The sequence below is a fragment of the Gobius niger genome, assembly GCF_951799975.1.
Source record: "Gobius niger genome assembly, chromosome: 6".
NCBI lineage: Eukaryota > Metazoa > Chordata > Actinopteri > Gobiiformes > Gobiidae > Gobius > Gobius niger.
In genome coordinates, this window is record NC_136857.1 from 14248869 (window position 1) to 14266374 (window position 17506).

At 41.6% G+C, this 17506-nt stretch overlaps 1 protein-coding gene across 1 annotated transcript; it reads left to right on the forward strand.

Moving 5' to 3' along the window:
• Positions 1–29: 29 nt before the first annotated feature.
• On the forward strand, positions 30–17130 carry LOC306964759 (dihydropyridine-sensitive L-type skeletal muscle calcium channel subunit alpha-1-like). Its single transcript, XM_079558905.1, has 45 exons — positions 30–534; positions 1574–1679; positions 2622–2761; positions 2844–2977; positions 3049–3201; positions 3293–3498; positions 3574–3677; positions 3769–3914; positions 4005–4086; positions 4166–4326; positions 4404–4629; positions 4703–4910; positions 4981–5101; positions 5329–5443; positions 5529–5628; positions 5733–5802; positions 6434–6566; positions 6639–6768; positions 6853–6912; positions 7042–7148; positions 7229–7316; positions 7407–7514; positions 7593–7645; positions 7948–8094; positions 8244–8445; positions 9372–9530; positions 9624–9734; positions 9808–9891; positions 11423–11470; positions 11912–11938; positions 12020–12145; positions 12219–12284; positions 12361–12452; positions 12537–12696; positions 13471–13598; positions 13682–13778; positions 13962–14064; positions 14546–14647; positions 14734–14867; positions 15277–15402; positions 15475–15668; positions 15741–15805; positions 15882–15928; positions 16000–16074; positions 16373–17130. Exons 1-45 carry the CDS (start codon positions 359–361, stop codon positions 16682–16684), a joined length of 5532 nt encoding a protein of 1843 aa, XP_079415031.1. The 5' UTR covers positions 30–358; the 3' UTR covers positions 16685–17130.
• Positions 17131–17506: the final 376 nt, after the last annotated feature.

Genomic DNA, 17506 nt, shown 5'->3' on the forward strand with positions numbered 1-17506 from the left:
CCCCACCTGGATCCAATACACTTCTTCTCCTCTACCTTCTGCTCCTCAGTGCCATAACCCAACCCCAAGCATGGGCTGTCAGTGGTTCATATTCTAAATATAAACTTACAGCAGGGCCAACTGGGCTGCAGTTATTTCTCTGAGCTTGGGGGCTTTTTCTGTCAGAGGCCCTCTGGCAGCAGGGGAGGCCTGTGGGACGGTGTGAAGTTGAAGGGGAGAGGGCCATGCGGATGTACCAATGAAGTCTGGAACTAACTGTTGAAACAAGGGATTTTAAAACTTTCCACACTTTGGGAATATACTGTAAGAAGACCAATTTCTTTTCCATTGGAGACTTGACTCAGGTTTTGGCGACAAGATGGCGACCGCAGAAGGCACGGTCATCATGAATGAAGAGGAGTTGAAGAGGAAACAAAGGGAAAAGCTGAAAAAGCTCCAGGCCACAGGAGGCAACCCTCGGCCGGCTCGCACTCTCTTCATGTTCACGCTGAAAAACCCTTTCCGCAAGGCCTGCACCAACATCGTGGAGTGGAAGTATCCTTTGAAAACAGTCCCAATTGGTCCCTTAATAACGGTCTTCCATGCCAGTGTGGCTTATGGATGGTATTTGGTTCAATTTATCAAGAGCAGCAGCTGTGCACTTCACCTGTAATGAGCAAGACATCATGTTTTACTTTCTTAAGTGTTAACATACTCAAGAAATTAATTTCTGATTTATATTTTTGAGGCTTGTTGACATACTGCCTCTGCCAGGCTTGACAAGTGAACATATGGCAGGCTGCTGAGTGATGGCGTATGAGGATTGTTTTATATAGCCCTAGCTCAGTTTGGGTGCTTTTTTTTTCTGAGAAGTCTAGGACGCATTTGCACTGCACTTACACCCCAAACAAAACTGATATGTAGGCAGCTATTTGTACAAAACATCTCTGTATTTTGTCTTTCCTTGCACCGTCCTCACATAGTTTCAAGTGCTGGGGAGATGACTGTGCCACTACTATATCACTTTGGAATGTGATTCTATCATACACAATATTCAATACTAAACAAACAAAAACATTTTTATTATTTATTACACATTCATTATGGCATATACATGTCTTGTATTGTAGGCAGAGTCTTTTTAGCGTTTTATGGCATTTTTTTCTTTCTTTTTAACCATCTGTGTTTAATGTCTAAATGGGCCTGTCGTATTCTTGGGCCTCGCAGCTGTCCCGCAACATCACAGGCAGACATGATGCTGACCTGGCAGGGGAATTTTCTCACAGAGCCCTCTAGAGGCAGAAATGAGTCAGTGCAGAGTGCAGGATTACACTCCACTGTGAGTGAGCAGCTTGGTATCGCTACTGTTTTGAGATTATGTTTCATATAGTATCAGAAGATGAATATAATAAATGACCTACTTCTTAGTTGCAAGTGGCACAACGGGGCTGTGTAACAGCATAGTGCCTCTGTTATAAGCCAAAATTACACTGAGAATATGTTGAATACTGCATGTAACACTTAAGTCTTTTGCATAGACTGTCTTATGAATTGAAGCATACTTTACGCAATGATCCTGAGCCTACCCATCCAGAACATTTGAGATAATCATCTTGCTGACCATCTTTGCAAACTGTATAGCGCTGGCTGTTTTTTTGCCAATGCCTGAAGAAGACAGCAATAATACCAACTCCAGTTTGGTGAGTTATGTGTTCAACTAATACAGTGTAATGTAGTGCTTTGCATAATAATCTTTCCATAACAACAACAACAAGCACCGCCAACAGAAATGGGAGGAAACAACTCGACTGAAAATTACACTGTCCAGTACAGTAAAATCCGTCAGTATTTTAATATATTTTCCCTTTGGCCTATCCATTCACATAAATCCTTCTTACTTCAGCGCCACTTCTCAAAGGTGAATGGTGTAAGTGGAGCAGACCAGTGTGTCTCATGGAAGTAGGTCATTGTACAACACATAACGGGAGGAACAGTTGTTAAGAAGACATTGCTTCGACGTGGCTAAAAGCATTGTCTTGACAGAATCAAATATAAAGTTGCTGGTATATTGGACATGAACAGCATCATATTTCGATTCATGACTGAATAGTAATGTAATTTATTTATGTTGACATTAGATGTTTTAATTGATTAAAGGTCGAGAGGTTGTAGCGGCCAAACATTATCGACCTGTTGTGTCTGGAAGAAGCAGAAGGATGTGAGCTGAGTATCATGTAGCAGTTGTAGTCAACAAGCTCTAACTAATTAGATTATTTGATCATAACAATGCTTCTGTTTTCCCAGGTGGCATTTTATGCTACACAGTATTAGTGAGGCTCTAATAGCATATGACATGATACAAATCCCTTGTTGTGTTGTGTTTGTTCAAAGTTCATATAAAAAAGGTGACAAAATTGATTGGCTTTAGTCAGTTCGAAAAAATGGCGGCAGATAATTCAATTAAAATGCCAGATTAAAAGAATCATTATCCATTATCTATGATCCATCTGCTGATGAGTCAACAGCACAGTTTTCAGTCAACATCTGTTCGCCAACATGTCCCTGTCAACTTCAATTTGTGCAAGCTGGAATTTTTTCCAATAACCGCTTGTGTTCAAGTTGTACGTTTTTCTTTTTTTCAGGAAAGTCTTGAGTACATCTTCCTGGTGATCTTCACTGCAGAGTGCTTTCTAAAGATAGTGGCGTATGGGCTTGTGTTTCATGAAGGGGCCTATTTAAGGAACTGTTGGAACATATTAGACTTTGTCATTGTCTTTATGGGGTAAGATGAGCAACTCTGCCCCTCTGATATTTCAGTTGTGACAATGAATTATCCCTCTTCACAATGTGCCTTTTTCACCCAGACTTTTCACTTTTGCCTTGGACACCATCAATAAGATAGCTGGTGTGCCGATGGAGAAAGGCGGGGGGTTTGATATGAAAGCCCTGAGAGCCTTCAGAGTGCTGAGACCACTTCGTTTAGTGTCCGGAGTCCCGAGTAAGAAACTGAATTGACTTCACCCTTGCGCATGTTTTGTACGTCATTACAGGTTTCGTTTTTCTGTTCAGGCCTGCAGGTGGTGATGAACTCTATACTTAAGGCTATGCTTCCTCTGCTGCACATTGCTTTGCTGGTTTTTCTTCTGGTCACTATCTATGCTATCATGGGACTGGAGCTGTTCAAGTGCAAAATGCATAAGACTTGCTACTACACCAAAACAGGTAAAATAGAGCTTTGCGTTGCTCCTGGAATCAAGGGTAGTTTGTTCTTTGAATATTGTGTATGTTTATAAAACCTGTGCTCTGTTGTTAGACATCTATGCTACAGCAGAAGGAGAGCTGCCCGCGCCTTGTGCTCAGGCGGGTAACGGTCGGCGATGCCTTATCAATGGCTCCGAGTGTCGCCTGGGCTGGGAGGGTCCCAACAATGGCATCACCCACTTTGACAACATTGGATTTGCCATGCTAACTGTCTACCAATGTATTACTATGGAGGGATGGACCAAAGTGCTCTACTGGGTCAGTTTGGGGCTTTTTTGCAGTCTTTTATGGTGCACAGCAAGAATTTATTTCCATGGTTTTTGATGCTTTCAGGTTAATGATGCCATAGGAAATGAATGGCCATGGATTTACTTTGTTCCACTTATTCTGATTGGCTCATTCTTTGTGCTGAACTTAGTTTTGGGTGTGCTCAGCGGGTAAGGCAACATTATTCATATTTCTCTTATGACTATATTTACATCGATTTTATCCACATTTCCATTTTTAATTGTATTTTTTTCGATGCAGAGAGTTCACTAAAGAGCGAGAGAAAGCCAGGTCGCGAGGAGAGTTTCAGAAGTTACGAGAGCGTCAGCAGTTAGATGAGGACCTTCACGGGTACATGGAGTGGATCACTCACGCCGAGGTCCTGGACGCAGATCGAGAGGGCAAAGGTCAGTGATATAATGTCTGTCTTTTATGAATTAAAAACTCTAGACTCATGTATGTAAACAAACACTAAGAATTGCTTTACTGTGTATCAGGACTCCTGCCATTGACCAGTGGAGAGGATGATACAGACAGCTTGTATGATATGGAAGGAAAAAGTAAAGTAATCTACTACTAGTAAGTTATATCAATCTTAAACATGTTTCAGAGACAATTGCACTCAGACTTAATCTATTTAAATTCATTGTTTGTGTAGTCGTTTGGCTCGCCGCTGGAACCGATTCTTCAGGATGAAATGTCTAATCTATGTGAAAACCAAGACCTTCTACTGGATTGTGATGGTTCTGGTCTTTCTCAACACCTTGACCATTGCTACCGAGCACCACCACCAGTCCGCCTCGCTCACTAACCTCCAGGGTCTGCTGTGATTTCTTATCAACACGTCGATACTCTTACGTTGATATATGCTCAGTGCCGTGCCTTTCTCTTTCCAGATGTGGCCAGTCGTGTGCTATTGGTGCTGTTTGTCCTGGAGATGTTTGTAAAAATGTATGCTTTGGGCCCGAGGCAGTATTTCATGTCTCTATTTAACCGGTTTGACTTCTTCGTCGTGATGTGTGGCATCCTGGAGATGATCATGCTGTCTGCAGGAGTAGCTACTCCTCTTGGCTTCTCTGTACTGAGGTGTATTCGTCTGCTCAGGATCCTCAAAGTTACAAAGTAAATTGCTTTTAAACTGGACCCATCCCAGTTGAGATTTCGTTGTCTCATCCTATTTGTTGCTGACTTTCAGGTATTGGACCTCCCTGAGTAACCTTGTGGCCTCTCTGCTAAACTCAGTCCGCTCCATTGCCTCCCTGCTGCTCCTGCTCTTCCTCTTTATTGTTATTTTCTCACTGCTGGGCATGCAGGTGTTTGGTGGAAAGTTCATCTTTTCCGACAACAGGCAGCATCGCAGTAACTTTGACAACTTCCCTCAGGCTCTCATTAGCGTGTTTCAGGTGAGCTGTCCAGCTATCGGCTGTACCATTAATCATTTGTTTTTCTAACCGTGGCTTTATTTTGTCAAAGGTCCTAACAGGCGAGGAATGGACTTCCATCATGAACAATGGCATTATGGCCTATGGGGGACCTGACTTCCCTGGAATATTAGTTTCCATCTATTTCATTGTGCTTTTTGTCTGTGGCAATTGTATCCTTTACAAATTACCTCAATGTTATATTATTTGTGTTTCTCTGTATCTTTAGTGATTTAGTCATTCTAAAATGCAATAGGGTTGTCTTTGTTTTTTGATATATGTATTTTTGGTTTGATAGGTAATTCTAAATTCTAAATTCTTAATTAGAGCATATTTATAGCTCACTACTATTTGACGTAAGATTCAAAACTCTTTGTTTTCCTGAGTCATCTCCCATCAGATATCCTCCTCAATGTCTTCTTGGCCATTGCTGTTGACAATTTGGCTGAAGCTGAGAGTCTCACTTCAGCCCAGAAAGAGAAGGCAGAGGAGAAAATGCGAAGGAAACTGCTTAGGTGTTTACGACAGTTTTGAAAATATCAGCTACAATACAAGATGTGACATAAGTAAACTTATGTCACCCTCTCCTTTGCCTTTCAGATCTAAAATGCCGGATAAGACAGATGAGGAGAGAGAGAGAATCGCAAAGAAACTGGCGGAGCAGAGAGCCAAGATTGAGGGCATGCCCACGACGGCCAAGGTTTGTGTTTGTGGTGTCATATCACATTCTCTCTCTGAAACCTCACACCAGCACTAGATAACGTAGCACATTTCCATCTATTAACCATCATGTTTTCTTTCTAGCTCAAAATTGATGAATTTGAGTCCAATGTAAATGAAGTAAAAGACCCATTCCCTCCAGCAGACTTCCCAGGTATAAATGTATTTGATATTTGCAACACATTTGTATGATTTGTAATGTTCGTATATTAAAGGTTAGTGATGTTTACCAGGTCTGCATGCTGCATTACAGTGGGAAGCATAGTAAAGCCTACTTATTAATAGACTCAGGCACAAGATCTAAACTTAGGTGGGCTACTGACCCTACTAACTTCCATATAAAGAAAAAGAAGAACTTTGATTCATATATAGGTTTCTTGAATAAATTATAATGTAATATTTCCACAACCAACTCCCAAAGTGATGACAGTGGAATCTGCAATGATTTGTATCTCCCAGAACTACATTATTACTGCACTGTAAAGTTGACCATACTGTGTACTGAAACTCTGATATTAAATCATTAGTAAAGAAAAGCTTATTTTAATTATTGCTTTGAATGCTGTTTGATTCAATAAAATGCTTAGACTAAGGTTCAACATTATTCTGTAGAACAGCCATCGGTTTAAAAGTGTACTATTCATAAGCATTAGAAACTTGAGTTTGCAAATACTTATGCCCAGTTTCCGTAAGCCTTCCATGATTGCTCTATGCTTTTTTTATATAATAATATAATATAATATAATGTGTTTTTCCTCACTCTTGAATGCTCTCTTCCTCTTCAGGGGATGATGAAGAGGAAGAGCCGGAGATCCCCAGCAGCCCTCGGCCTCGACCAATGGCTGACCTGCAGCTGAAGGAGGAGGCGGTTCCTCTGCCAGAAGCCAGCTCCTTTTTCATCTTTGGCCCTCAGAACAAGTACAAACCTCTCCCTCCCCAGAGCATATTATTCATGTCTACGGGTCTTTGTTCATAACTGTGGTGGTACAGGTTCCGTAAGCTGTGCTACAAGATCATCAATGCCTCCTCCTTCACAAATCTGATCCTGCTGTTCATCCTTCTGTCCTCCATCTCTCTGGCAGCAGAGGATCCTATTGACCCCAAGTCTTACAGAAATAAGGTCCCATTCTTATCTTAAAAAACTTTGAATTGAATCTAAATATGAGAAATACTAAAAACTAAATGTCGATCGTATTTTTGTTAGATCTTGGCTTACGCCGATATCGTCTTCACAACTGTCTTCACTATTGAGATTGTGCTAAAGGTAAATTGATTTGGACGTTTGAAGCTTGTACCCAGAAATGATTTGACTTCATTGATGCTGAGAATAATGATCACATTTGTCTGCTTTTAATTGGTAAATTGTAAACTAATCTACGCTGTTGCTGGACAGATGACAGTGTATGGAGCCTTTATGCACGAGGGCTCTTTCTGTCGCAACTCCTTCAACATCCTTGATCTGATTGTGGTTGGAGTATCTCTGCTTTCAATGGGAATGGAGTGAGTACGGCTTTGTTTTCCTGATTTATTATTGCAACACAGCCTTTTTCATCACTTGGTATATTTTACGCGGTGTCTAGATCGAGTGCCATCTCTGTGGTGAAGATTCTCAGGGTGTTGAGGGTGCTCAGGCCCCTCAGAGCTATCAACCGAGCCAAAGGCTTAAAGGTACAGACACACACATGCATGCATGCATACATAATGATGAGGAAATCCGAAAAGTGACTGGTCTCCTAATGCATCGTCTCCTATCTGCAGCATGTTGTCCAGTGCGTGTTTGTAGCCATTAAGACCATTGGCAACATTGTCTTGGTCACGATGCTGCTGAACTTTATGTTTGCCTGTATCGGAGTCCAGCTCTTCAAGGTAGGTTTGAGAACTTGTTGTATTGAAATACAACGTTACTTATGCATATTTTCAACATATGTCTTTTTTTTTAAACAGGGTAAATTTTATAGCTGCACAGACCCCGTGCAAATGACAGCAGATGAATGCCAGTAAGGAACAATTGGAGTTGTAATGTCGTTTTTTTAAATTCTGTCCTATTCTTTACAACACAATAATAACAGCACAGTATTAGAGGAATAACAAGTGGTGATACATTTTGCAGCCTTGTTTTCACGACCATCGAGAAAAATACTAACACTGTTACTTGGAAATTTACAATCTGCATACAGGGTTAGGTCCAGATTACCATGTGATATATTACGTATGTGCTGCTTCCACGACCATTATTGTGCCTTTTCCATCCTGTTACCATGCAACCTATGTATGAATTTATTTGTGTGTTTGTTTGCAGAGGAGTCTTCTATAAACAAATGGAAAACTCCCTCCAGGATACTGTGCTTGCCAAAAGAGAATGGATAAATAGCGACTTTAACTTTGATAATGTGCTTTTTGGCATGCTGGCGCTCTTCACCGTCTCCACATTCGAAGGCTGGCCAAAGTGAGTTGTTGATGCACTTTGATTTGATAGATCGCGTAGCATTCGATTTCTCATTCATCCCGATCGAATTAGACAACAGAATAGATCTTGGCTTGACTGTAAATGCCCCCACTTTGCCCACAAACACGAGGTCTATTCCTTGCTTCCAGACTTTTGTACCGAGCTATCGACTCGGCCAAGGAAGATATGGGCCCGGTTTTCAACAACAGAGTGGACGTGTCTATATTCTTCATCATTTACATCATCCTCATCGCCTTCTTCATGATGAACATCTTTGTGGGCTTTGTCATTGTCACCTTCCAAGAGCAGGGCGAGCAAGAGTACAAGAACTGTGAGCTTGATAAAAACCAGGTAAACTATCGATAATATGGACGGTTCTGTCGAGATCGGGATTATGTTGTCACAGCCACACTGGGCACCCACTTAGTATAACGTTCATGTTAATGCTAATGTTACTCTATCGTTTGCTTTTTACCAACAAAATGGTGGATTTTTTTCAGAAACATTCAGTTATTTATAATTCCCATACTCTCCTGTTGGGTCCAGATGACATCATAACATTTCATCATCATATTTTAATGGGTGGACACTTTAAGTTGTTATTCTTTATTTTCTTTTGTGATAAGTAATAGAAAGTTCAAGGTCACTAATGTAAAAGCATTTGAATGGATGTAAAAACATTTGTGGATTTACTGTTTTGATATAAAGATGCAATGTAATAATTTTCCTACTGATTTACATGGTATTTAGATTTTTTAAAATATCTAATCAAAAAATTCACAAATAATCAACATAAAGGTGCACAATGCAACTTTTTAGTGCGTATTTGACCTTTCAGTGACCTAGCGACTGCTTCTGTGGTTAACATAGAACCTTTACTTACCATCCCGATGGCCATAGGACGGTTTAGGATCAATTATTTTTTTTACATTTCTGGTAGGTTTTCTCTGCTGATTGGACCGTATCCATCGTTACGTACACATTCCATTTCGAAAACCTACTAGAAATCCTAAAAACCTCAGGATACAAAAAAGTATCCTGAAGCCAAAAATATGATAATTAGAGATAGATGATTACCTATTCAGCCCCAGAGCTTGATTGACAGACTCTGGAGCCAGTCAATGCACTGAAAATGCTTCCGCTATTTCGGGCTGATATACAAAAACAGATTTATCTGCCCCTGTGTAATATTAGGCCCACAGAGTGTCATGGTGTCATCTGAAACCTATCACTATTCCTTATTGTAAGTATAAAATGTTGATTCTGTGTCTCTTCAGCGTCAGTGTGTCCAGTACGCCCTGAAAGCCCGTCCTCTGAGGTGTTACATCCCCAAAAACCCGTACCAGTACCGGGTGTGGTACATCGTGACCTCCTGCTACTTCGAATACCTCATGTTCTTACTGATTATGCTAAACACGCTCTGTCTGGGAATGCAGGTAGATGGAGCACACAAGCAAAATACAGTTTGTTGTATTGTTGTACTGTATGTTTTTTTGTTTTTGGCTAATTCTTTAACACGTTACTTGTAGCACTGCAACCAATCAGCCCATGTGTCCAAATTGGCCGACATACTGAACTGGATCTTCACTGTGCTGTTCACGGTGGAGATGATTCTCAAACTCATGGCCTTCAAAGCAAGAGTAAGTACCGTGACACAACAACAAACTGTTTTACACCCGCTCTGCGTTTATAGCAATTGTTCTCTCTACACAGGGCTACTTTGGAGACCCCTGGAATGTCTTTGACTTTGTCATAGTCATTGGTAGCGTGGTTGATGTGATTCTGACTGAAGTTGATGTAAGTAGAAAAATACTCCTCATCGCACCCTGTATCAACTAATTTGTCTTACAGGTGCTGTTGTTCTACAAATGCACACAATCTGTTTCTTGGACAGATCAAAATAATCTATTGTATCTGGCCTATTCTAATCTAGGCATAGAGGATCACACCACTCTTTCATCTGGTCCTGCCCCAAGCTCAAATACAATTAACACGTTAGGCCTAGTATAGAAGCTTGCAGTACAGTACGGTAAAGCAGGAGTAGGCAACATCAGGCCCCGGGGCCAAATCAAGAGGATTTTGAGAAATAACTGTCAAAGGCCTGTTAATCTCTTAACCTCCACCTGAAATCGAGCACATTTTGGCTTTACCCAAATCTAAAAGTGTCAATATAGCCACAAAAATTAGGATAAAAATGCAACATTAAATCAACAAATTAAATCAACAAAAAGTGACAAAACAGAACAAAAAAAAACTGACACAGAAAACCTTTCTCTTTGTCATGTCAACAGCGTCTCAGCCTGAGTCAGTGTTTAAGCTGCTCAAGACGTTAGCATGCTACCGGTTAGCAACTGTCATCAATCAACTGTCAATGGCTTCAACATGATAAACACATGTGTGGCTCACATCTATGAACACTTAGGTACAGTAACAGCTCAGCTCTGACCTCTGTCACCTGTTGTTTCTAAGGTTTGGAGTGTGGTTCAGGGCTTTCCCTTGGAGAGGTCAGAGCTGAGCTGTTGAAGCTAAACGCTAACCGGTAGCATGGTAACCTCTTAAACACTGACTCACTAGTTTCTTCACATAAACATGCATCTCTGGGGCCGTGTTTTTACATTTATCTTTTTGAGCAATGATTACGAGTACATAAAAAGGCCACTGTCAAAAAGTTGTCTTTCTTTTATATCGAGTAGAGATATTGTTACATGTTGTAGTCCTGCATAATTCTGCCCCCATAACAACAAAAGTCACATGACTGAAAGGCATGTATAGGCTGTAAACTCCAGTCCAGAAGCATTTAGATTTGAGTAAAGCCGCTCGATTAAGGCAGGGTCAAGAGGTTAAAGTATACAAAATGTGAAACATACAGTCAATTCCTGTGAATATATGATGTACAACTGGCATTTTGTCAAAAGTGATGCTTTACTTCGGGCGACAATTGGGGGGTTTGGCCCTCGGTCTTTTGACGATGAAGAAAATCTTCCCTCCAACAAGCAAACTTGCCTATAAAGGATTGGTATGGCAAGAAGCACACATAGTTTGTTCGTCATAGTGTTTTGTTTTCTCTCAAATCAGTAACTCTTCATACATATTGAGTGCTCTTTGGCTATTACCACACAGTCATATGCCACGGCTAAACATTAATTTGACCTTATTATCACTTCTATTCATCTTTTGGTGCTGTTATACACACTTTTTTGCCACACGTTTGCACTGCCATTGCACATATGGTAAACACCCTGACAGCTTCCCTCCCCTCACTGAGCACCACTTGTTCTGGTCCAGTTCACTCTCCTCACCCATCTCACTGTGTGTCTGTCCTCCGCAGAGTGCCCTGGCTGCCAGTGGAGGCCTGTACTGTCTCCACGGCTGTGCTGTAAATATCTGCACCACTGCATGAGCCTTGTCAATTAAATCTGTGCACTACTAAACTTTTACTGAACAACGTGTGAATCAAAATGCGTTACTACCACTGACCAACCCAAAACAGGTGCTTAATCTTACAATGCAATGTAAGATTACATGTATGAGATTTTTTTCGGTACTGCTCGTTTTGTTTTGGATGCTAGTTTTGTAAATCAAATCAATTCTAGAAATAATTTAGGAAGCTTGAAATGAGTGAAACCTGAACTATATCTACAGTATTTTGTGTTAATGTTCTCTAGCATGAGTTAAAATAGCTAGACAGTAACTGAGGAATGAGATTGTGAATCTTGGAAATTTGAACTAGACAATAGCTGCTCGATTAATATCTTGTTTGACTTGAGCAATTTCTGTGTTGTCATATGCATATAACTTAACAGACTTCTTTACACAGGAGACGAACCCAATGCAGGAAATTGCGGTAAGCCTGTGCATGTTTAGCTGCTGATTTATTACTTTTTAGAATATGCTATAATACAACTGATCCATATTGTCTCTCCAGGCGTCTGAAAATGCTTCTGTTACGATCACGTTCTTCCGACTTTTCCGTGTCATGCGTCTGGTCAAACTGCTGAACCGTTCGGAGGGCATTCGTAACCTGCTGTGGACCTTCATCAAATCTTTCCAGGTGTGTCTTCATCCCCGACCTCTCACAGCTGTCATTTCCCAGTTGTTGACCATTTTTAATTGTTTGTCCATAGGCTCTACCCCATGTTGCTCTGCTTATTGTGATGCTCTTCTTTATCTACGCTGTAATCGGTATGCAGGTAAATGCTCTCACGTACTCTTAAGACACATCTTTGTCCCACCAGACTAACTTACTTGAGTCTAAATTTTCTTCAGATATTTGGAAAAATAGCCTTAGTTGACGGCACCCAGATCAACCGCAACAATAACTTCCAGACATTCCCACAGGCAGTCCTAATGTTATTCCGGTGAGTCTCCTGCTTCCTGCTTGGATTGTGTAGTTGTGATGTTAGGAGCGGGGCCAATGCTGTGTGTGCTTTGTGTGACCGCAGATGTGCCACTGGAGAGCAGTGGCAGGAGGTCATGATGGCGTCTATGTACGGGAAAAAGTGTGACCCGAAGTCGGACTACCTGCCCGGAGAGGAGTACACGTGTGGCTCTGGCTTTGCAGTCGTCTACTTCCTCAGCTTCTACTGTCTCTGTGCCTTCCTGGTGAGCAACTGGCACACACTGTTTGGGCCTTTGCTCAGCGGTTTTGAACTGTTATGGTGTCGGGACCCACCATGATCCAAGGGTGCCAAGCGTGAAACCAAAAAGGAATGTATATACAATGTAAAATACAGTATTTTCCCCACAAATTATTGCATTGAATGAGCCCGTGAAGCTGAAATTATTATCAAAGCAATCCACATCACACTCATTTTAACAGTGTACAGTTGTGCTCAAAAGTTTACATTTCCCAGTTTTTAATACTGTGTATTTCCCCTTTTAGCATCAATGACAGATGGAGTCTTTTGTGGTAGTTGTGGATGAGGTTCTTTATTTTTTCTGATGGTAAAGCGGACCATACCTCTTGGCAAAAAGCCTCCAGTTCCTGTAAGTTCCTGGGCTGTCTTGCATGAACTGCACGTTTGAGCTCTCCCCACAGTGGTTCAATGATGTTGAGGTCAGGAGATTGACGGGACCTTTACTTTATTCTGCTGCAGTGGCATCAGCGAGACACCTGCATATTTCACAGTAGGTATGGTGCTCTTTTCTGTTGTCAACAAGGCCAATGATGGCCTATGATGAAATTCTGCCAGGTTATGTAAACCTTTGAGCACAACTGTAAATACTTCTCTGTTTGATAACTATTGAAGGAAATGTGCCCTGGGAAAGGCAAACGACCCACGTTTGTTCCCGACCCACCAGTTGAGAACCACTGCCCTAGCTTATACCCTTATAGAGCTTATAGAGCTTATAACTAAATGCATTGTTTTGTTTTAGATTCTTAACCTGTTTGTGGCTGTTATCATGGACAACTTTGACTATCTGACCCGCGACTGGTCTCTGCTCGGTCCACACCATTTGGATGAATTTAAAAAGATCTGGGCTGAGTATGATCCAGAGGCAACGTAAGTGACTCATTTCCTCCTAAAGGTATGTCACAATACCAACCAAACAAGTAGATTTATCCCCACGTATGTTCTCTAAACAGAGGAAGAATTAAACATCTGGACGTGGTGACTTTACTGCGTCGCATCCAGCCTCCACTTGGATTTGGCAAGTTTTGTCCTCACCGCGCTGCCTGCCAGGTACAGTGGTTTATCTGTTTCCATGGGTTTCAGTCACATCACACACCATTTAGAGGACTTAGCCATTCAATATACAGAATATTTAGTTTTGAATTCTTAATTGTTAATGGCAATATACCACTTGAAACCCATAAACACAACAGTTTCTGTGCCCAGTAAATTCATGTGTTTCTGTGTGTGCAGCGTTTGGTTGGTATGAACATGCCTCTGAACAGTGATGGTACCGTCACTTTCAATGCAACACTGTTTGCTCTGGTCAGGACTGCACTCAAGATCAAAACCGAAGGTACTGCATGCCGTTTATATTGTTAATTGTATCTAGTTGTGAAGAAGGAGCATGGAATTCGTCATCTGTACTAAATTAAATTCTCACCTCGTATGGTGATGGTGCATCCCGAAACACTGATGTCAACCAGTGTTTCCCAACCATATACACAATTAGATACCAATGAATCACAGTTTAGCAGAGAGTTTTTGTTACCTTTATTTAACCAGGAAAGTGTTTTTAGTGGTAGATGAAACCGGAGTACCTGGAGGAAACCTACGCAGACACAGGGAGAACATGCAAACCGTCTAGCTGTGTGGCAAGAGTGCTAATCCCTGCATCCCAGTGCCACGCAAATGGGCTGCACCTTTTGAGTAGAAATGAAAGAACCAGTGCTCTAAGATGACAATTTGAGCCAGCCTTTCTGTACGACTGAGGGCCGTCACAAACCTATGTCCTGTCTTAGTTTATTTGTACAAGTGACACTGCTCTTTTCATACAGGCAACTTTGAGCAGGCCAATGAGGAGCTCAGGGCCATTATTAAGAAGATCTGGAAGCGCACCAGTATGAAGCTGTTGGATCAGGTCATCCCCCCCATAGGAGGTGGAAAGCTAGCAGTTTTATTTCAATGTGGTATTTAAAAATCAGTAACATCTACAGCCTGACATTGTTTTGTCATGCACTTGTAGATGATGAGGTGACTGTGGGCAAATTCTATGCCACATTCCTGCTTCAGGACCATTTCCGCAAATTCATGAAGCGTCAAGAGGAATATTATGGCTACAGACCAACCAAGAAGAACGCATCCGGCCCAGAAATACAGGTGAGTGTAGGACTGGGCGATATTGATGAAAATCAATATATCGAGATTTTTGGGGACTTTCTCGATAACGATGATGCTGCAATCTTTTGGCAAACTGTCAGAAATATACAAAACAGTGCTGCAAATATTTTATTTGCATCGATTTGTCGCTTTTTCCCCCAATATTCCCATTTTTTAAATCTGTTTTTCCCCTGTCTTTTCTCATTATCCCCCCCTCCTTTTAAAATATAATATCCCACATTTCCCCCAATTTCTTAACATTGGAGATAAACTCGATGTTGCACATTTCCATAACTTCCAAACTGCTATTTTGATATTGTATTGTAGACGATATATCTCCCACCCCTAGGTGAGTGCAGCCTTTTTTACAGTACACAGCAGAGGGATACATTGTTTTGGGTTATCCTAGGCTGGCCTGAGGAGTATTGAAGAAGAGGCAGCTCCAGAGATGCACCGGGCTATTTCAGGAGACCTGCAAAACGAGGAAGAGATGGACCGAGCTATGGAGGAGGCTGGAGAGGAGGGCATCTACCAGGTGAATCACTGTGTGTTATAAAGGTTAGCTACAAGTGACCACCACTAATAGCTCTGGGCATTTCGTTGGCAGCGTTCCCATGGCTTATTTGGAGACCGTGTCACTTCATTCTCTTCTGAGCCAGCTAATGCTCAGACAAATCAGCAGATGACCCATCAGCGCCCTCTGCAGTTCACTGAGAGCCAGCCTGACTCTCCCCCAGACTCCAACACTGAGTTTTTCCCTGTTGCCCCCCCAAGGAGAAACACTAACAACAACGCCTTTGAGTAAGATACGAATATATCAGAATGATGTGCACTCAATCAAACCGGACTGATCTCTGATATTGTTTGTCTCAGTTTTTCCTTTGAAAGAGAAGGAAGTCCAGCAGAGTTTTACAACACCCTGGAAGACTCAGAACGAGGTTTGTGGAAAAGGTCATACACATTAAACTTGTTTGACAATGACACTGTTTTTTTCCCCTTACTATATTTCAACAGGCAGCAGACACTCCTGGAACTTCTCAGTGAGAGCAGACAAAACACAGGTAAACAACGTACATTAAAGTGCATAATTTAGATAAATTAATATTTACATTTCCAATTCATTTATGTTCAGCTTCCTTACAACCCAAACTACGCTGACAGCCAGAGCCAGCTCTCTCAGTCGGCTGCTGACCAGCTCGTCCAGGAGGTACAGGATTCTGACACTAATTACTGCAGAGTGTCCCGTGATGCCATCTGCTCTGTGATGTCTCTTGTGTGCTGTTTGTCTTGTCCAGGAATGAATCTGCATAAATACCTACCTGACATTTAAGAAAGCTAATTTATTTATGAAATTATTTGTTATTGTCTTAATTATTTAGACCTTTAGATATTATTTAAAGTGAAAAGTTTGTAAACGTGCCTGCGTGAATAATGTAATAATGTATTGATATTCAGTAACTAATGAAGCAGGTCAATATATATTTTTAATATATCTTTTCTTTCAGGCGCTGCATAGAGGTGGCCTGCCCTCTCTGGCGGGTGACCCTGGGTTTGTGTCAGTTGCTAAGAGGGAGATGGCAGAAGCGATGCGCATGCCTGTGTCTGAAATGGAGGGTACTGCTCAGAGCCTCCTCAAGGAGCGCTCCGGCTCTCAGGCCTCTGTCAAAAAGAGACGCCCCATCCCCGTCCCCCCATCAGCCCCCTCTGCTGCACCACAGACCAGCCATCCCGAACCAGCTGTGAGGAGGAAACATCGGCCTGTATTGGTCCACTCACTACCCCGCGTCGAGCAGGACGAGGCAGACTCTTATGTGTAGAGTGTCTTCAAAACACTTCATTTGATCCCCAAAGTTGGCTCTGCCTCATTCTACTTTGCTAGAGACACATTACTGACGATATACATCAGGTTGGCTTGCTTGACTGTCAGATGTGCTTCTAAAACAGGACGGTAATAAAATTTACAGTCTTCCACTTTTCCTTCTTTGAAGTGTGTGAGGCAACCATTCCTTTGACTACGGGACATCCACATGAGTGAGCCACATGTCCTGAGGCCTAAGGGACAGATAGGACTCACCAGTGACTAAAGTGAATATGTTGAACAGGCAGATCATGACTGTGCTGTACTTCACTGTCACAGGCATCCAGGCACAATGTAAATCTGTATTTACACTGATTATTTGGCCCTGGTGCTGTTTTAATCAAGGACAGACTAGGAGTTTCTCTCTTGATAGGTTTGTTTTCTTTAGTCTCTTTCAGCTCACTGCGGTTTGTGGCATCAGTAGCGGGAGACACTATTCTTAACTGGGACACATACTGTATGTGTTACAAAGATCTTTTCAAATTGATTGTAGATTTATGGTTTTATTGTTATACCACTCTGTGGTTCAGCCATTTGTGTACATAAATATGTAAAGTGCCCTTGTACAGTAGTGTGAACTGAGGTCCAAGCAGCATTATCTCTATTCACTGTGTGCAACACTGCACTTTTCTGAGTGCCTTTATCAAATATTACAAATACTGCTAACAAACTCTGCTTTTGAGGCTACTATTTTAGACGAAGCTTGGACAGATCTTATGTTGTCTGCATTTGTGTGAAAGAGGGTTTGTACAATTGTATTTTCAACTCTGGAGTTGGTAGT